The 20881-nt window shown below is 40.2% G+C and overlaps 1 protein-coding gene and 1 long non-coding RNA gene across 3 annotated transcripts; both read left to right on the top strand.

Annotated features, from left to right (window-relative positions):
• The first annotated feature begins 1722 nt into the window (after nucleotides 1–1722).
• On the top strand, nucleotides 1723–12706 carry LOC118428292. 2 transcript variants are annotated; one of them, XR_004832634.1, is made up of 3 exons: nucleotides 1723–1888; nucleotides 11980–12086; nucleotides 12632–12706. It is a non-coding gene; the product is annotated as an uncharacterized LOC118428292 (long non-coding RNA). The 2 variants fall into 2 exon arrangements; XR_004832633.1 differs by lacking the exon at nucleotides 1723–1888 and adding an exon at nucleotides 1968–2010.
• A 314-nt stretch (nucleotides 12707–13020) lies between these two features.
• LOC118426971 (dysferlin-like) lies at nucleotides 13021–20263 on the top strand. The gene is made up of 20 exons (XM_035836604.1): nucleotides 13021–13102; nucleotides 13390–13495; nucleotides 14020–14119; nucleotides 14317–14455; nucleotides 15074–15257; nucleotides 15540–15602; nucleotides 15725–15775; nucleotides 15894–15924; nucleotides 16287–16402; nucleotides 16583–16629; nucleotides 16770–16852; nucleotides 17145–17221; nucleotides 17506–17574; nucleotides 17742–17785; nucleotides 18003–18079; nucleotides 18726–18832; nucleotides 19158–19274; nucleotides 19518–19701; nucleotides 19914–20054; nucleotides 20247–20263. The coding sequence occupies exons 3-20, from the start codon at nucleotides 14038–14040 to the stop codon at nucleotides 20261–20263; spliced, it is 1629 nt and encodes a 542-aa protein (XP_035692497.1). The 5' UTR covers nucleotides 13021–13102; nucleotides 13390–13495; nucleotides 14020–14037.
• The last annotated feature ends 618 nt before the right edge of the window (nucleotides 20264–20881 follow it).

Genomic DNA, 20881 nt, shown 5'->3' with positions numbered 1-20881 from the left:
AGTTATTTTCAATATGTATGCTATTTCACAGGCGATTTTTAGTTAAATGGCGCTATAGCTAAGGTAACTACTCAGACACAACAGAGCGCATTATTTATCATATTCATCTGTCAATTCTGGTTATATGCATATATATGTGATATTTTTCAGCTCTATTGATGCCATTTGAGTCGTAAGTGACATTTAGTGTACTGTTAACAATATGTTATTCGTTTGGCAATTAGAATCTGCACCTGCGCCAATCCTCAAACGTGTAAGGTAACACTTTCACACGCTGGCATTTTCTAAACATGTCTGCGGTAGTTTTCATGTGTAGAATTAAAAGCCCTGGCACACCTGAGCCCTGTATGTTTACGAAAGAAAATCTCCCATCTTTCTTGGAAGTCCTTCGCAAGGGGGATGGTGACGTCATTGCCATCTTAGGTGTTGAGATCAGATCGAGGCCCCAAAACTGGATCACAGGTGCATCTCACACGCTGTACTGGGCATGCGCGCGACGGCAGAAGGTGGTATCTCACTGCACTTGGGGCACCAATTCGGCACTGTGGGGTTCGAAAGATTAATCAACGGATTTCAGAGATAACGAACAAATTTTCATAGGTTTTGTATATTTCGTTGTCTTCTAAGTCATGCTTTTACGTATTAAACAATATCTAAATTATCAAAAAAATCGGCGTAAACATTGCCGCAGTGAACGAACCTCACAGTGCAGCACCGGTGTCCCAAGTGCAGGGAGATACCACCCAGAAAAAAAGGGGGGGGGGAGAGATGGTTAGTGATTGGGATAAGAATGGAGAGAGAGAAAAGAAAGTGCTCGGTAAAGATTGAGTCAAGTATGTGTCGATATTTTCATGCCCTGGATCCATGGACGTGACTTTATTTTCCCCTCAACAAGAGTGCATATCGGCTGGACGACAATGACTGCTATTCAAACTCCCAATAGTTTTGTCCGTATTGGTCGTGAGTCTACATACCTGGAGTAAAGGAGCTGTAGTTTAGAAATATGTATATGTAGTTCCGTGGAATTCAGCTGTTAGTATGTAGTCGTTCATCTGTATCTTCGTGCTCAGTCCAGTACCCGCAATACAAGAGAAACATCATGATGACAAATTTTATCGAGTTGAGACATCTTCGGAATAAATACACTTAAATGGAGTTTTTAAACAAACATGAAACATACATTGTGATACTTTTTGGTTGTCTCCCTTTTTTTTATTCTGTTTTCTTTAGCCAGGGTAGCCCAACTCAGTGTATCACACTGCTTTACAGTGGGGCCCTGGATAACACATAGTACATGACACATGAACACAATACATAACATACTTGTTTAATTCCGATTCAGCTCATGTCTCATTTCTTCATGTGAGTATAGCTCGAAGAGCCGCTAGGAGCGCTGCTGTTCAAGCTGCCATGCACCAAACGACTAAAGTGCCAAAAAGAAAGCATGTCCTATTAAACAGGTCTTACGTTACACGTGAAGTAAACAAATCACTCACATGCCTTTGTGATTGTTTAAAACATTGGTAGGAGCACTGCTAGATATTCTAACTAGTTTGCTGACGTCTAACGTTATGTCACTGGCTGTTGAAGAAAAAATCTTGTGCCCTGGATAAAAAAAATAGGCTTGTGAACAAGTTCCCTTTTCACAACGGTCAAACGTCATTAGGAGAACACAAAGAACTGCAAACAGCGGCCACTTAAAACAAACCACGTCTACGGCGATCGGCAACCCAAAAATTCCATTTGTTTCCTTTTCGTCGACATCATCGCCATTGGGTCACGCTTTCAGTTAACAAAGTTATTTTGCTAATCACGTTAAAACAGAGACGAATCGTGAAGATTAGGTGTGCGGTACAACAACAGTGCCACTTGACAAGACTTTGAAAAGGTACGTGGCTGTAGTTGTTTGAAGAGTGGGGTTGGGTTACAAGTAGCGTTAAGTTCGGCATGACTTCACAAACAAGACCGGGGGTACGAAGTGCACAAATCAGGTCGGCTAGGTCCTAGCAGGTAAGGCATTTAGATACGTGTTTCTCTTACATCTTAGAACATATCTTGAAGAAGTGTGCCCTGTTCTCTTCATAATTTATTGGCGTGGCTTCATTAAATGTGCCTGTATGGTACTCGTATGTTATTCGCAGTACGGTGCAGACGTTTACTATATTTAACCGTTCAACTAGCAATGGCAAAGGATAATTTTCTGTGGTGGAATTTTACATTATTTGTTTTCTGCATATGACTTATTCTACTCTCGATTTACTATATCCATGTTCGAATCCTAGCTTGTAATTTTCATATTTATGTCATCTGATTCTATGCGGCCACCTCTCGATTGTACATGTGAGAAACTTCCCACAGTGATTTAGCTCGATAATAACAAGTGGTTACATGTCACATGAGAATGGTAGACACAACAAAAGCACCAACTTGAAGTTTCCTGTACTCCTGACCTCTTACTATTCTACATTCCTCTATTCAAGGCACGTACATGTTTACATAAATCAAATTATCTTTAAAGGGTTAAAATTACAAGTACTGAGAAAACATATGCTTGAAGACTACCTATTTGAATACGCTTTGGGGGCTAGTCTGATAATATATTTGTTGTTGCAGACGACATTTTGCAGAGTTGTATAGCAACTACTTAAAGTCAAGTGTAAGTGGCGACGAGACAATGTTATTGATTCCAAATAAACTTGCTCCACTTTTAATCAACAATTCATCTTGGAATGTCTTGAAGATTATACGCGATATCATACTTCAGATAGTTTGACCTTTGACCAATGTTCTATAAGATCCACTTGTATTATTTATATAGTCTAAACAAAGGTTGATAAATTGATTCGATATTGATACAGTTTTAGGCAGTGTTGAAAACAAGTTAAAAATACAATTTATAAATGTTTTGTGAATGTTGTTTGATACTTGCTACAATGCTTCAATGAACGCTCCTCCTACTTTACTCTCTTGACTATCCATAGCCACCTGTGCCTGAATAGGCCTTTTCCAGTATAGGAAGCCTAGTTTTGTTACGCTGGCTGTGTAAGGCGGAAAACTTCCGCGTTTTTTTAACAAAAACTGTCGTCTCTCAATCGGGAAGATAAAACATCGACTATTTGGGGACTAGTAGCACTACATCTCTAATTATGTCAAATAGGCACTCAAACGATTGTTTTAAAACATTTTAGTGCGGGATTTATCTCTGAATTGAGATTCCTATCAGGGCAAAGGTACCTCAGGTTAACCACACTGATAACAACGACCACCATACGCGTTTTAGCGTCAGAATGCAGGATATTTTCCTCGCGAGTATATAACACACTTATAACGTCTTGGTCTGTACTTGTTACCACGCATAATTTCTTACTATCTATCGATAATTCATAGATCATGTACTGTTATGTATCTAAAAATCTCTATCAGCAAACCAAATCAGAGCTCGTGTTTTGAAAACATGTCATTCGCCTTCCAATACCGTGCCCTAGAGTACACACTGGATAACAAGGCTATGGGGCTACTTACCTGAAATTGGGTTGGTGCAATCGTCCATTTCTAAGAAGCCGTGCTATGATTTTGAAGAGGATGACATGCCTTGTGGGCTCATTTGTTTGCTTTTCCTGTCAGGTTCTTTCTTATGTCAATAATGGTCCTCAACACAAGGTGGAAAAAGGGTCACCGACAATGAAACGTAAATGTTTATTCAGTTGCTGCAAATAGTGCATGTACATGTACGCATGAAGCGGGTATCTCACTGAACGTGATGTACGTTGTTGGCGGCGTCGCTTCGGTCGTGCGATTATTTCACGGAGTACTCAACGAATTTCCCCGTTAAAAACGAATAGATTTTTACGTTTTGTGTGTTTTCTTGTCTGTTGAGTACGTGGTGCATCTAACATTCCCATTACAAGTTCAGTTTAGTTTATTCATTCAACCAGGCAAGTACACATCGCCTATTGGCGTTTTTCAATGCTTCCTGGGGGGCCGGGGAGACAACAACTGAATAGATCAAAATGAAGTCAAGAGTAACACAGACTCAGTTTAGAATACAGCGATGCGACCAACGTACCACAGCTTCGGTTAGATTCCCATCAGTAGACATCCATGTTAAGTTTTCAGGTGTTTAAACTTTTTGCAAGACCAATCATTGTAATCTCAAAACCATCGTATTTTTTTTACGTAGCATCAGAGTATACGTAGATAATATATCATCAATTTTACAACCGGGACAGAGGAGCGGTAGGTTTCATTGTGGGACAACAAAACTAATCTATTATATAGGAATTGGAGCGGCACCGTCTGTATAAATAGTAAAGAGGGTCCTACAAGCTTTTACAGCTTTGCTCTACAATAACGTGGTTACTAGTGAAAGGTAGCCTTTCAGAACGCATCTTTGTGTTCAATGAAAATTCACTCACCCCTTCTTGATTTATCCTGTTTCAAAGTCTGCAAATGAAACACCCGCTGCACTCCCAAAGAAAGCTGCCAGAGGGATCGAACTTCTTTCTTTCTTTCCGACCGCAAAAGCTATCTTATATCTACCAGCGAAACATCGTGACAGTAGCTTCTCCCAGAACGGGAGATATCAAAACTGGAAGTCCCGCTGCAGTGCCATAAAAAGTCACTATGTGACCCAAATTGTAACCATTTCGAGGTCTTATAAAGACCCACCTACATGACAAACATCAACGAAGACAATCTATCCAGGCATTCTCCATTTATCATGTTTGCTGACGAAAACATAACCTTCTTCGTGAATGTAACTAAGCGATGTGCTTGACAATACGAAGAAAACAGAACATGTCCGGTAAGACGTGTTTTCCTCATGTCAAAGCACATATCTTAGAAGCAGTATTTTGTTGACCAGAGCAGTTACATTATGTTGGTCTTTCTCTGGTTGGTCTGTAAACAATTGGTCAAGCGTAAACATTGTTTTGTGCTCAGACAGAAAACTATCAACACTCCCATCAGGTTCACAGGTAGTAATTTGTTTACGCAGCGACGGATATAAGGGATGTGTAAATTAGTATCGGATGTTTGCACTCGCGTTACCTAGCGGTTCCTTCTCAAAGCGCAGTATTGTATCTGTACGACGTAATTGTGTCTTTGATGCTCTCGACATTCTATAATTGAGTTGTATGACTTCTTTGATGGTAGGAATAGACATGAATAGTTTTGCACCAATTTGGTTAATATGACTGGGATGTGTTACTGAAGAAATCGAAGGGTGGGGCTGGTATTCGGTGCGCATGCGTGGAAAGTGGGTTGGGAAATTTTGAAGAGAATTGAATATTGGAAAGAAATTAAAAAGTTTCCATGCATGTTTTTTTCCTCATGATATAAAAGGCGTATGAGTCATGTATTATTAAATCCTCGTTTGGTTGTACTCATAGGCATCCCTTACCACTAGCTGTCAGTCACTTACCTTGGAGTCTTATGCGTAATAGATGTAAAAATAGCTATGCCGATGCGCGAGAAGATCCAATTAAGAAGATACGTATACAATAATACAGGACTCATCAGACTTCGAGGTAAGAGTATTATCGGATCTTCTATTGATCGTACTTGTAGTCATCCCTTGCCACTAGCTGTCAGTCACTCACCTTGAAGTCTTGAGGTGGTATATCACTGCACTTGTGGCACTGGTGCGGCACTGCAGGGTTCGAACGATTACTCAACGAATAACAGATAAAAAGGACGAATTTTCTTACGTTTTGTGTATTTTGCTGTCTTCTAAGTCATACTTTTACGTATTACGCAATATCTAAATCATAAAAAAATTTCGGCGACAATGACACAACAGTGTGGCAGTAAATGAAACCCACAGTGCCGCACCGGTGTCCCAAGTGCAGTGCGTGAGATAATACTTTTATGCGTAATATATGTATACAATATGTCGGTATACATAGCTCACTATGCCGAGAAAATTGCTTGCACTGTGTCGAAGATTGAAAAGAAAATAGCAATACTGGTTCTTGTACGTGATGGCCTTGAAGAAAACGGGGCCTTCTTTGTAATCATGCAGTTGCTAAAATGACTGTTGTATACAATGAAGAACTGCGTATCACCTAGGGTTGGGTACCTGTACAGAACATACAGGTACAGGTACGGTTCAGGTCCAGGGGATCAGGTCCGGACCTGAACCTGGACCTAATCGTTTGTGAAAACTTGTGAATGGGCAATACTCAAAGTAATGGTCCAATTTTCTACAAAAAAAAACTATTTGGCGGACTATCCGACTCCCACTTGCGTTTTAAAATCCTTTCTTCATGTAAACTCTGTGAGTTTGATTGTAGAAACTTGGTAGAAATGAATATAAACTATACTCTGCCTCGCTCTTGTTATGCTATTGAACTGTTGAGCGCCAAAATGTGCAGATATAATTTGGTTATTCTCTCTCTACTCGGTCCAGAATCCGGTCAACTGATTTTTTTTGGTCCAACAAGAAAAACCCACCCCTAATTTTACCATAACATTTTAGTGTTTTAGTAGAAAGATGATTTCCAGTCTTCAAAATGGTGTATATCGAGGCGCCAATCGTACCTGTGGTCGCCTTGTCGGCCAGGGTAGAAGACCTAGAGTGTAGAGGTTCTGAGTTCGAATCCCAGACAAGTTCCAATGATGTGCATTTAAGTAGACAGCTCCGTCTTAGTTTTTTAAAAGAACCCACAAAGAATCATTTCCGCCAGTAGCAGCTAAACTTTATTTACTCGTCACTAAAGAGAAACGCATGACACAGTTGTTTCAATTCATACGATTTTTTTATGCAGTCGAAATATTAATACATACCGCTGTAAAGGACATGTGCTATTCATAATAAAGCTCATTAACAATTACGATTGGTATGCAAAATAAGCTGGACAACCTGATCATTTTAATATCAATAAGCTAAACTAGGATGTTATCTCCATAGAGTTGAATGGGTTTTGGGTAAACCCTTTGAGACTGTGCCTCGTGCACGCGTGATGCATACATATATTCAACCAATATTCCGTAACCAGACACGTACATACTCTATGTTAGAATTGTCTGCAACATTGCCACATTCTTTCTGACAACCATATCACGTATGCATAATCGATTTTTCTTACAAAAATTACTGATGGGTACTTGAGGGTACTTGTAGGCCATGTAAAGATACATGACGTATAATTCCATCCACCTTTACGAATACGGAAAGGTTGTGAAAAAGTAAAAATCGAAGTTTCATTGGCTTTTACAATGTCATAAACTCTACTGAAATCCTTCCTCTACTTCTTAAAAGACTTCTTTCCGTTGTTCGGAAAGTTTGCTTGGATATTCGTTTTCTTTCTTTGAACCTTCAAACGTAGCAGACATGGGAAAGGCTTCCAAAGCATCTCCTCGTAGACTGGTATTAGGTTGTATCTAAAGCTTTTTTAGAGTGCATTTTTGCATGTCTTTTGTCATTTTTAGTGGAAAGGGTCTGGATGTCCTAACCGGTTAGGGTGCCTCAGTGCCCCGGGTAGCTCTGGCAAAGGTCTACGGGAAAGATTGCCTTCTTTACCGACTCCTCCCCTCAATGGCATCGATGTTGTTGCAAACGTTCTGGCGTGGGAAGATGACATGTCCATGTTGTTTTGAACAACCGTTAAGTTTTCAGCCCGTGAAGGGACGGTGTTATGTCTGCCCAGCCCATGTGTAGCCACTGAGTTCTGTGAAATGCTGCTGATAGTACTTCTCGGTGGCTGTGCGACTGTTGGCGTCCGTCGTGGCTTGTTTGAGTTCAGATACGCATACGGTAATGGCTGTGCCCCAGGATGAGAAAACACGTTTGATACCAGCATTTTGGTTGGAGGAAACTGTCGTAACGGTGCTATACCGAGGCCGTTTTGAACGCGAGTGCTGTTTTGTCCCGACAGAAGGACTTGCAGTGAGACAGCTCGATTGCTGTTCTCTTCTCCTCCGTAGTTTTCTAAATCTTCGTGCGCAGCGTGTGGACAGGCTTCAGCAGTGTTCATCCAGTTTCTCTGGTATGTTACAGTGCTTTGAATAGGGGATATTCTTTGCTCCTGAGATATATTAGTGGAGTATTCTTGCTGTCCTTCTGTCCAATTACTGTCCGTAGGATCTTGTTCTTGTGTTATCCCAGCATTGCAGTTTCAGTTGTGGGCAGTGTTTTCTATCGGTGGAATGACTTGGTTCAGGCATGGCGCGGTAGAATCAGGTACAGGTGGTTGTGGAACCCCTGTATTACGGTGCCTGTGATAAAGAGTATTTAGAATTGGTGGTACCACTTGAGCCAGAGATATGTCGGTAGTATCATGCTGTTGTGCGGACCCTGCATTGCAGTTCGGATGGTAGGCAGTGTTTTCTTTCGGTGGAATGACTTTGGTCAGGCAAGTTTCTGTAGAATCAGTTGCTGGTTGTTGTTGCTGAACTCCAGTATTGCCGCGTCCGTGATAGAGAGTGTTGAGAATCGGAGGTACAACTTGAGCCAGAGATATGTTGGTAAAATCTTGTTGTTGTCCTGTCGCCATATTACAGTTTCTATGGCTGTGGTTGGCAGTGTGTTGGATAGGTGGGCTGATATGTTGCAACATGACGTCATCTGTAGCCGTATCATTATCACCCTCTCTAGAGCTACTGGATCGACACATTTTGATCATTTTTATTACTAATGGCGTGATAAACATAAACGCCGAAAAACCTACCGAAACCATGATAACAGCATGCACGGTACTGATCCCTCCCCCATTGTTTTCTAATTGTTGACTACTTGAAGTATCATAAAGCGCTCGAGTGAAATGTGTTGTTTGATAATCAACACTTCTTGAAGACACATACTCCTGTGTAGTCGAGGGCGCGGATATTTCTAGTTCGACATCCGGTGAATGCATACCATAGGGACGCAGAGTGGTTGTTCCGTCAGTGTGTTGGTCTCTTTGCGTAAACGAACGAGTCGTCGTAACCAGCCTAAGAGTAGACGTCTGTGCGACCGTTGAGAGAGAGGTAACTGTATGTTCCTCACATGGCATGGCAGGTTGGTGAACTTGATCAAAAGGCAGCCCACTTATGTTGTACGGGCTGGCACACACTAGACTTTCGCGTTCAAACCGGGAGTCAAGAAAACAGACGTCACACTGACTACAGCACACTTGAACTGATCTTTCACTCTTATAACAATCTTGAAAGCACCTAACTTTGTCAACTAACCAGAGCATTCTACAGTCACAATCAAAATGATTTTTGTCAATAAGAATTTCTACTTGTCTCGGAAAGGGCAGTCCTAATTCCTTTTCAGACAATGTTTTGATCCTGTTTCTTGACAAATCTACCCAACGGAGGTTGGGAAGGTATTCTATTACGGCGCCCAAGTTGACTCGCGTGATTCTGTTATTATTGAGGTGAAGGAACTGTAAAGCCGGTAGTTTTCTAAGTTCTAGCCAGGAAACAGTCTCAATACGGTTGAGTTGGAGGTAAAAGTTACAGAGATTATCGAGAGCTGGAATGTGTGTTAGATTCCGCATGGAATTTAACGAGACATCCAGGATAGCAACGTTAGCTGGTATATCGCTGGGAATGATGTTTAGCTCGCTGTGATACCTACAAACCACCATAACATTAACTTGGTTGCAAGTCAATAATGATGGCGACGTACTTGTTATACAGTGGTTTGTCTGGTGGTCTCCCATAGAATTCATATCACATAATATGAGAAGGGAAAAAACGAGCCACCAGCATTTTGCTGATGTTCGAATTTCGAAAATGTGAACATTCCAAGTCATGATGGTCTCAATGTTGAAACAAATAAACGATTGAATATATGTCGTTCTGAATGAAGAAACCGTTTTCTGTACAATCTATTTCAAATATAGCAGGCAGTGCGAAACAGAGATAAAACACATGGCAATACTTTACGTTTGGGACCGCATTGTTTGCAGCGACACCTAGCTGCAGTGTGGAATGAAACCAGTCAGTATCACCATGAAGAAGGTGACAAACGTTCACCGAAATGTCTATGAATGTAGAACTATCGATTGATCTATATGCATTGCTGGTGGAGAAGGAGTCCTGTTATCCATGGATTTTTAACCTGATAAAATTATCCAAAGATGAAAGATCAGACAGCTATCCAACTCTGTGATGAACTCTTCTAGCTGTGCCCACTGCTCAACACTATATGCTCAATCCTCCGTTAAGCAGTGTGATCAAGGAAAACAACTGTTACAGTTTTTACCTTGTTCAACCAGGCAAACCTGTTGACGGATATGTTTGTCTCCTATCACCGGTGTGTGGTTTGATGGAGGCTGAATGGACGGAGTTGTAATCCACGCTGTCTGCGAGCCTGAAATACACCTGTTAGAGTCTGATTTCGACTATACATATAGCCTTTCCAATGAATAACCATATACAGTGTACCAGACATAATTTTCAGAAGGGACACTGGCTACAGGGTACGCTAGATTAAATATTACACGCACAATGTCCCTGTTACTGTGCTTGAGTGACGTTTTATTTTTTGTATTGGTTGTCTGCATGCCCTAGCTTGAAGCTCTGTAGCTTTGAAAGGATCATTGTTGTGTTACAATCGTACAACTGCCAGTCTAGGATTTGATTTAAGGCTATATAATAGATGGTTCATCATAACCCCTACCCACAAGTAATAAACGTTTATTGTGTGCTGATATTATTAGAGTGCTATAGCTTTTTGAAATGAAACTTTTTAGTAGTAATGATCACAATGATTTCAATGTTGGTATACATTCTTACAATTACGTCGAACCTTTAGTTACTAGTATTTCAAGATGACGCCACGAACTTATTGATCACCTCTCGTATTATGAACCTTTCCAGCGTTCAGTGAACCCAAAACAAGTGCCAGGTATTCTACCTTGAAGGGAATGAGTCTGGGAATTAGAATATTCATACATTGTACTACATGTAGATGCATTACGTTGTGCCAGTTGTACTGGTACGCTCTGTGCACGTGCAGCATGCAGAACAGTTCAGTGACCCCGGAGCTCCGTGGAAAGGTTTAAACATTAGACTGAATGGCATGACGTCAGGAGACCATATATGGCGTTTCTACTAAGGGTGTTTCTACATGACATCACAGCCCCCATGTTAGGCTTGGGTCACAATTCCACCCGGTCGGGCAGCTTTCGGGAGCGAAAAGAACGATATAAAAGACACAAAATGTCAAAATAAGATTCATGGGCATGATTTGTGTATATTTCTAGGTATACATTTTCATTTTTCATTTCTTAAAACAACCCGAAGTTTCTGAAATGTGACCTAAAGCCTTAGTTGGTTCATCCAGAAGAGTCAGATCTATAACTTTGCTTGACGTGCATCTTATGTGGTTATGCCGGAGTTGAGTCAAATTTCTGCTCCGCGCGCCATATATAAATTTACTTTTACTCCGCAGGTGGAGTTTAGGGTTGAGGCTAGGGTAAGGGTTAGGGCCCTACACCCACGCCACACGAATGTGACGCACTTCTCTCCCCTCAGGTATACTGGAAACCCCCAGGCATTGTTGGCGCAAATCTTTTTCAGGGACAGAAATTTATGAATCAATAGTTGGCTCAACATCGGTTACTGACCTATATTCTACATATAGTCAGCCATAATCCTATTTTTGTGGTGTGGTTGATACATTTCTACACAAGACATAAAATATTAATATCTCGATGAAATACGTTTGCATCTAGCGACACAAAAAATCCCGAAAGCCAAAACAACAAAATGACCTACCAAAGGCACGAATGTCGCATTTCATATATGTCATTCCACTCATTGTATACTCCGCCGGAAGTACATGACCACCACTTATGGTTTATGTGGAACAGGGGTAATTGATTCCAAATAACACACGCTTCCCCCTGGGCTATAAGTTACCTGAATACAGAAGGAAAAAGCACCTCTGTTTTATGTCTAGGTGATAATTGTTGCTCTAAAGCAGTGATAATGTAGCAAACAATGATGTCTACAATAATCTAGGTTTGTGTTTGTTTCACAAAGGGCCCGGGGCAGCATGGCGCTGGTCTGTTCCAATGTCTCGGTGGATCTCGGGGCATCACTGGACGACAGTTATGAACACCGGCTATACGTCGGACTTCAGTTCCGAGGTAAGTGTTCTTCATACTACCTTTAATTCCACGAGCACACACATTCTGTTCTGTTTTTCATAATGGAAGGTTGCTGTTTGAAGGTCATCCATCACGAAGCGTTAGTATTTTAAGGTTAGTACTGTATCTAATGCTGTTGTGATTGTGATTATAAATATGCCTTCATGAAAAAAATGGTTTCGTTTTAGTCTTCGTTTCTAGGATTCTCTCTCTCTCTTTCTCTCTCTCTCTCCCCCTTTCTCTCCCTTCCTATCTCTCTCTCCTCTCTCTCTCTCTCTCTCCTTCTCTCTCTCTCTGTGTCTGTGTTGTGCTGTCATTATGCATGTGGGTAGGTGTTATAAACACAATTTGATTTTGGGACCCCTGGTGGCAATCATTGATACTGCAGCGGAACTTCCGATTTTTGTATGTTTTGCGCTGGACATGCTAGGGACTTGATTTTTGGTGGCATTTTTTTATGTAAGGGGCATGTGGTGTACGTTTAGGCCCCTGGCAACTTGTTGTGAATATGCTCAAGTTTCTTATATTTGTTTATTACCCCAAAGGCGAGTCATTCAAGACGTCATCACTAGATGTGAAAGACGGATGTTCGTCTCAGCCTGTCAGGTGGAACAAACAGGTGAGACCTCTGGGTACCATCACACACCTGTATGTACCTGTGTGTAACAGTTATCATCAGACGGTTCCAGATAAAGGGAATATCGGTACCATCACAAACCTGTGCTGGATTTGGCTTTAAGTCTTTATACAGATGGCTATGTCTTGACAGTTCATGACTGTTTCCTTTGGTCGTTTGGAATTGAAACTGTACGTACTGCCGGTTTGATCTCTCACAGGTAAATATACGGTATATTGTATTTGAAATACAGTTTTACATTGGTTTATACTAGTATATATAACAGCTATGCTTCTTTTACTTAGAATGTAACGTGGGACCTTGTGGAACTGGGGTTAAACATCGAAGCTGACAAGTTGTCCGTGGTGCTCAAAGAGAAAATTAGAGTATTCAAGGACAGGTATGATTATTATGCCAATTGTCATATGTAATTATATTGACATATATCAATATATAGGGCCTCGGGAATAAATACAAAAAAGAAAACAGACTATTTGCGACAAGATCATGGCATATACGAGACAAGGGCGGTACGTGTAATTTTAGTAATTTGTAATTTGACTTATCTGTTGAAGCTTCCGTTCAGTCATCCTGAATAAAGGTTAAACATTTGTTGAGTCTATTGACTCTATTCATAGTGTCAGAAGCACTTGATCGTTTACTATTGCGTTTTATATTTGTGTGCAGGGTGTTTGGTCGAGCGAATATTTCCCTGAAGGAAGTATTTACCAACCCTGGTAATAAGACGGGTTTATCGACTCATCTGCACGATGAAACTGGAAAGGCTCTACAGGTGAGATACGGCTGAATGTTTCCAACTGCCACCCATCGTCATGCACTTCTACTTGGAGGTCACCGTTACCATGGCAATGGTTTTACTTTGTAGTTCTTGCTTTTGTAGTTTTCGGTATTTAGTGAACACTTAACTTTTAAGTTACGTATTACCAAAAACCACCAATATCACCTGTTTTTAATCAAAACAATCTTGCTGTTGGTTGATTTGGTTTTGTTATCAGTTGTTTTTTGTGTTTTTGTGGTGGTTGTGGTTCTTTTCGGTGGTTTTCGGTAATAAGCGAGACTCTTAAACCTTCTATAACGTTGTTCTTCAATCATTCCCTATATATTTGGAAGATAAATAGATTTTGTAGCAACAAAAAGTCTAGAAGATGCTTATATAATACATATATATAATACTTGCTTTAGTAATTAGGATGATAAGTTTGCTTTTTCTTTCTTTTGCCATACATTGTACCGTGTACGATCGTTGCGCAATTAAGTTCTTCTATAATACATATAGCGTGTTTTGTTCTGATCCAGTCTAAAGTAACGATCAAGATGGTGTATATTCCACCCGGGGATGTTGAGACCAACACACCTCCCATAGCTCCACCCGAAGCAGAATCTGAATCTGAAGAAGGTACGCATGCACCGATTAATTTCCCAAAATTGTGCCGCATGTAAAATTGCACTACACGCAGGTTTTCATCATATTGCTGTCGTATTTTTGTGTGAATGAATGCGTCTATAAAAGTGAATATGATTACAAACTGGATATGATTAAGCCACCAAGTACAAACTTAACTATGAACATGGGTGCCAACTGTTTTATCATAGATGAGGATGATGTTGACGAAGAGAAAGAGGAGAGAAGCGAAGACCAAACAGACCACTGGGGTGGGATGGAAGCAGCCAACTACGATGTAGAAAACTCAGCAGGAGTGGTCAAAGGTTCAGCCATCATTCTTGGGAGCAAGTGAGTTATTTTTGCAAAGCCTTGATTTGTGTTTCTAATTGTGATATGAGAATAAACTGTGTGAGAATTACTGAACAACAATGTTCTTATGCAAAGCATTATAAACACAAATACTTTATGGTTGGGACCCCGCATATGATAAATTGATAACAGCGACACCTAATTGCATGCAGTGTATAATAGAACCAGTCACTATTGCCCTGAGGAAGGTAATAGACACCCACCGAGATGTCCGCTGTTGATTGCACATAGATCCTGATTGTCAATATAGAACCTTGAACATTGTCCCGTTATGAATGCTTCATTTGCCACTTGCTTCTCGAAACAGGCATGTTTTCTGTATAAGGTCGTTGCTAAGTTGTCTGCATCAGGGTACAATGTACACTGTTACTGCTTGCCGCAAGGGGGCGATGCAGCAAAATGAATGCTTTCAAACGTGCACGTGACTGAGTCTGTATCCCCCTCTCATCTTAATGTATTACCGCCATATTCCACGTTATTTTCTTTCTGTAGAAAAAAAAACTTATCAAGAGAATGCTGTCCCAAATGTTACTGTACAAGTGTATGCACACTTTATCTTCTCGCTTTACGACCATATCATAACTCCATTCTGTGCAGACCACTCTTACAGAAGGATGAGGAACTGTCGGATGCAGTACAGGACTTCCAAGTCAGGGTGCGCCTGATGGAGGGTAGAAGCCTGTACGGAGAGAACGTCAGTCCGGTGTGTAAGATCACCTTAGCCGGGAGAACCAGGCAAAGTCGGGTGTGCCGTCACCAGCGGGATCCGAATTTCAACGAGGTAGATTTTTTGCTGTTTGAAATATTTTATAGTAGATTGTAAAGGAAGAATATATCAATGTAGACACATTTTGGACCTTGATATGGAGTTAAGAAGTTTGAACATGAAAGTTATTTTATTTTTACATGTAGTCACGTTTGCTGCTCTATAAAAAGATTATCTTTGTCTATAAGTAATTTACAATGACTACATTATGCCTGCAGTATATTGCCTGTCTTTAACTAATTAGAACATCAAATACATCATACACATCTGTGCTTATAAAATTGTATTTCCCTGCAGTCGTTTTTCTTCAACTTCCACGAGTCTCCCGCCAACTTACTCCAGGAGCCATTGTCATTCACGGTAAGATTATGATTAAATACACTACGTTTATAAAGACTCATCATTATTAAGATCACCATCTATTATTATCAATCGCCTGTTGTCATGACAATTTGTCTTTTCTTTTTCATGTACTATTTCAGGTGTTCGACTCACGTAGGTGGAGAAAGGATGCATTGATAGGCTCGTTTAAGGTGAGTAGTAATGACGTGAATTTTGGGTGTTTTTTAAAATCTATTTCGGTCTTATTTGTTGTTATTTTTTCATGTAAATATTCTCCTGTCAAATACTTATCATTTTCTGTTTCTCCAGATCGACCTTTTGACTATTTACCAACAGCCAGGTAATCATATTTCTATCAAAACTAACTAAAAGGAAACCTTACAGTTACATGTTACGTCAATGCATACCCTGTCCAAAACCTCTGGATGCCTGTCGTAATACTATCAGAAATTCACATAATTTGAGTAGTCCTTTTCGTTTTTACTTGAGATACGTGAACTAAATTAAAACAATCTTATACATATCGGCCAAGCTCAGTGAAGATATCTGCTGATGATCTGTTTCCACCGTTTACTCCTCTTCGTATGAACAAAGAGCTTCTATTTTTTAAAGGCATGACAGTATCAAATGAATCTGTGGATTTATTTCTTGAAACGTTATTCAGTTGTAGCATTGTATTACAGATGTAGCATTGTATTACAGATCACACCCTGCTGAGTAAATGGATGTTGCTGACCGATCCTGATGACGTAGCTGCCAGTTCTAGGGGGTTCCTGAAGGCCAGTCTGGTTGTGTTAGGGAACGGTGACTCGGCTCCGGTGGGTAACTACATAAAAGCATTTGGCATCATTCTGCCTTGTGTTATTTATTTTACTTGCATTTCAGTTGGCAATGGAAAACTGGACAAAGTAAAAAAAGAGTATAGATTTTCAGTTGATTTGTTTTTTGGTTTTTGAGTCATCCCTTTGTAATAGTGGTTGAATCACGATTTCTTTCAGGTGGAGAAACCAGACGATAAACTGGCAGAAAAAGAAAACATTGAAGAGTAAGTTTTTATTGAAGCTTAGCCCTGTCTACCTTTACATCTTATGTAAGTGTAGGAATCAAGTACAGTGCGTTTCTGTCCAATTACTGACATTTTTAATCTTTACTTTCCAAACTTACGTTTCAAATTTGTTTGTCCAGAAATCTTCTCCGGCCAGCTGTGACGAAGATGATCCCTGCCAATCTCTGTGTCAGAATATACCACGCTAAGGACCTCCCAGAGAGTAAGTGGAGACATTTTTTCTGCACCTGACCAACTTAAGCCCTAATATGGACATTTTGAAAGTTTATACGAAATAAATTTTAATAACATATTGTAAAGATGATACTGTTCTGGACAAGTCCCAAAGAAAGGGACCGAGCACTTACCTAATATGTCAAAATTTTGTTGCTTGGAGTTCTATTTTTAAAATTACCACTCTGGTGTAGCTTATATATCTGAAACATTATCTATATTTATAACTTGTGATAGAAATGCTAGTGTGAGGTTGACCAAACAGTTGCACATTTCAACAGCCGACAGAGGATCCCTGTTGAATATCCAGAACAGTCTGCCCGATGGGTATGTGTTGGTGCATTTCTCAGGCAAAAAGGTATGTTCCTTAACATCCCTTTTTTTATTACCTATTTATTTATATATTCATGGACCTTTCTGTGCAGAAGTCATTTCTACTCAAAGTTCAAAAACTTTAGATTGACTAACTATTGTGTACATTTGTAGGCGATAAACTGTTGCAACTCAAAGATTGGCCTCATGGGAGTTTGCGACTGACTGAACAAATCACACGTGTGACGTCAGTAATGGGTCAAATGTTGTCGGAAGTCGGTTTGTACAAAAATATCTACACAACGTCTTTGTCAAATCTATGGTTATCAGGTTGAAACCAAGCAGATGAAAGACCAAGTTAATCCACATTGGAACCAGGAACTTCGAATAGATTACAAGGTAAGACCAGCATTTCCTTACGTTTTTGCTCGTTTACTGTTTCAATGTCGAATTCGTCAAATGTCTTGGCTCCTTTAAAGAAACATTGTTATAAATGTATGTCAATTGTCTTTATCAATTTGGTAATATATTGATTGTCATTAACATGATGCCATATGTTATTTCAGTTCCCGACGCTTTCCAAAGAGGTAAAGATTGAAATATATGATGAGTAAGTAACTTTATATTTCTACTGCCTTCGTAAATAATGAATTTTGGTAAATTCATTCCTCGGTCTTTAATTGATAGATCTCGGTATCTTATAAACCAACAGCTTTCTCTAAATCATATATATTCAACATAGGATGAGGCATTTACTTATAGTTAACATGAGTATATGTTTAACCAAAATTATTAACCTTTTTGCATTCTTCGCATGACGGCCACAGGGACAGTATGAGATTTGATGAGTTGATTGCAACCACATTCCTTAGATGTCAAGAAATATCTTTCCCCGGTCAAAAAGGTGCATTATCATTTGGTGTTGCTGGCAACAAAGGTGGATGCTTATCCTTGCTTTTGCTTTCTCCCTCTCTCTCCATTTGGATGATTTCATGTTAATTGTGTGCACGCAGCATGTGATGCACCTAAGAAATATCAGTATACACTGTGCATGGAGCATGGGCATGAGAAACATCACAAATGAATCAGTGCACGCCGTATGAAGTATGGTTTGGTTATGAATGACTCATTTAATCCACTAATCAAATGTGTACATCATAATCAATCTCTATGTGTTTGAACCATTGAGCAAGTTGCTTAAGGTGTTCTTCTGTTTTGATTGATTCAGAGATACCGACACCAAAACTGTTTGTTCGGGTCTTGTTGTATCATAATAAGTAGACAATCTTATATAGCAGCAGTAGTTGTGTCATTTGTCCCGGTTTTGCTTTTTCTCTCTCTCTCTCTTCGCTCGCGTCGCGCATCAGTAGCCCTGTTTACAGCTACATGTACATACCCCAGCATCTAACTTTACTGCTGACTTCCACCTGCTTTTGTTTATGTCTGTCTGCTCCTAGCCACATTTGAGCAAAAGACTGCTGCTTTGCTTTTAATAATGGTTTATCGACAATGTGAAAGGTTAAGAAATGCTTATTTTCTGTTGGTCCCAGGATTTCTGCCCAGTTTTGGACCATGTTACCTGAATCTGTATGGACCACCCTTGGACGGCCGGACAAATGTATCCTCTTCCATGGAAGATGAGATGGAGAAGGGAAAGGTACTTACATTACCATATGTATTTGTTGTTTGTTTGTTTGTTTGTTTCTTGCTTTATCTCAGAAATGGGAGACAGACTCAAGGTGTAAGACACCAATCGACGATATTGTTCCGGGCACATAATACCAGAATCAACCAACCGCAGAGGCAGTCTTTGCTACAGCCAGAGTCCAGAAGGCGTGTGCTGGCATTGTAAGACCAAATTAGACTGTATGTTAGTACGTTTTCACATATAAGACATACATGACTATTACAGATAACGTTGGGGAAACGCGAAGTAGAATATAGATTGGTTAAAAGGCTTGTCCCTCCCCCTGTCATATCAGGCAGAAGGCGTGGCCTATAGAGGACGACTGATGGTTGAGCTGAAGACGGAAATTTCGCAGAGCAAGGGCAAACCTGGAGTGTCTGACATCAGGAGAAAGGCCCTGGACCGCATGAAGGTATGCGAGTAGCTGTTATGAAGTATGGAAGAGGGTAGCAACATTTTATTTGAACAAAAAGAGTTTTCTAAAAATAGCCCTTACAGATGTACGTAACGAAGGTGGACCTTGGACATTCTTGAATTCATTCGGTAGATAGAATTCATAAGAAAAAGTGATGAAGTTAAATATTTCCACGACAAAAGACAGCAAGTCCACTATTCAACAACTCTCTGATGTTGGTACTTGTAACGTTATCAACAGGATCTACGAGCGACACGTAACTTCCGGGTGTTTGTGGCCCTGCTGGAGGCCACGTTGATAGAGGAAGGAGGTGGAGACGTCAAGTTTGAAGTCAGCATGGGACACTACGGCAACAACGATCCAGGCTGGGAAAAGTTTGCAATCTTTTCATCGACTTCCCCGACGAAACTTGTGCCAAGCGAAGGTAAACAGCTGCAGGCGTCTAGTACCTTTTTTTACCTTTTCATCGAATCCTATAGTAGCTGGGGGTATGAGCGCAAGACAGAATACTAAATCTAATTTAAATTATTTCCGTTGCAAATTCAAACTTTAACCAACCAATATGGCGGACAACATTGGACAATATTTATGTAATGGTGACCCGAGTGAAAAATGTATAATTGTTACTGATTTTAGGTGAGGAAGAGAACTTGTACCACGTTCCATGGGATGGCATGTGCCCTGTACTGACCTTCTCCTGTGCATGGGAGGATATCGTACACAGGATACAGACACACAACGCTCTCATCAACCTGCACAGGGTACTGGTGGGTATTGGTTTGAAGTTTATAAGAATTAAAATACAATCAATATCATAAAGTACGTTTTCTTTCAATTTGTCATTAACGTTCCTAAATATGCTTTTTCGGAATTTATTCACATTCAATGATACAGGATATTTGCATTATGCTGCTGATATCTTTTAGCCTTACCCAATTCACAAAAAATGCAAATTAACATTTCTTACAGGGATTGACCTCATTTAATCATAATGCCATTGTATCGTTGTTTCTCTTGCTGTTGTTTTTTACAGAATGACAAAGTAGATGGGCTAAAAGCTGCATTTGAGAAGGAAGACAACAGGGGAAATTTCGCTGCTTCCACAAAACAGATCCTGGCTGAAATCTCTAACGAATGCAAGTAGGTAGCAAATTAATGTAATAAAAACAAGTACATTTCGCTTATAAGATTGATCGTTTAATTTATGCATTTATCAGCATACATCAATGAGAAATTATTACGTCCTAATTTTTCTAACTTTTCCCCAAAAAGGTTGGTGAAACAAATGATGATGGCATGTGCTGACGAAAGCAGCTGCAGGGTTTTCAACAGCCTTGACCGAAAGCTGAAGACCTACCGATTACACCAGCTGTCGAGGCTTGTACATGATGCAGAGCGAGTCCTAGACATTCTCGACAGCACACAGACAGAGTGTGACCTAAGGGGCCTTGATCTGCAAGTCAGCTTCGTGCCTCAGTCATCAGACGACATCGATGAAACATCTGACGAAGCAAACGAGCACAACCGTATTACCAAGCAGACGACAAGTTACGATATGGCGGGGCTTCTGAAAACTGTCATGGACCTATCAAATGATGTAAGGT

Source organism: Branchiostoma floridae, chromosome 12 (genome assembly GCF_000003815.2).
Source record: "Branchiostoma floridae strain S238N-H82 chromosome 12, Bfl_VNyyK, whole genome shotgun sequence".
NCBI classification, from domain to species: Eukaryota; Metazoa; Chordata; class Leptocardii; order Amphioxiformes; family Branchiostomatidae; genus Branchiostoma; species Branchiostoma floridae.
This window is presented reverse-complemented; position numbering and strand designations above follow the sequence as displayed.

What these genes read in the sequence shown, in the direction of transcription:
- LOC118426971 (XM_035836604.1), top strand. Translation starts at nt 14,038, where the DNA reads ATGGTGTATATTCCACCCGGGGATGTTGAGACCAACACACCTCCCATA. An exon ending in GCCATCATTCTTGGGAGCAA is followed by an intron (nt 14,456 to 15,073) that starts GTGAGTTATTTT and finishes CATTCTGTGCAG; the next exon opens with ACCACTCTTACAGAAGGATG. An exon ending in GAAAAAGAAAACATTGAAGA is followed by an intron (nt 16,630 to 16,769) that starts GTAAGTTTTTAT and finishes TTGTTTGTCCAG; the next exon opens with AAATCTTCTCCGGCCAGCTG.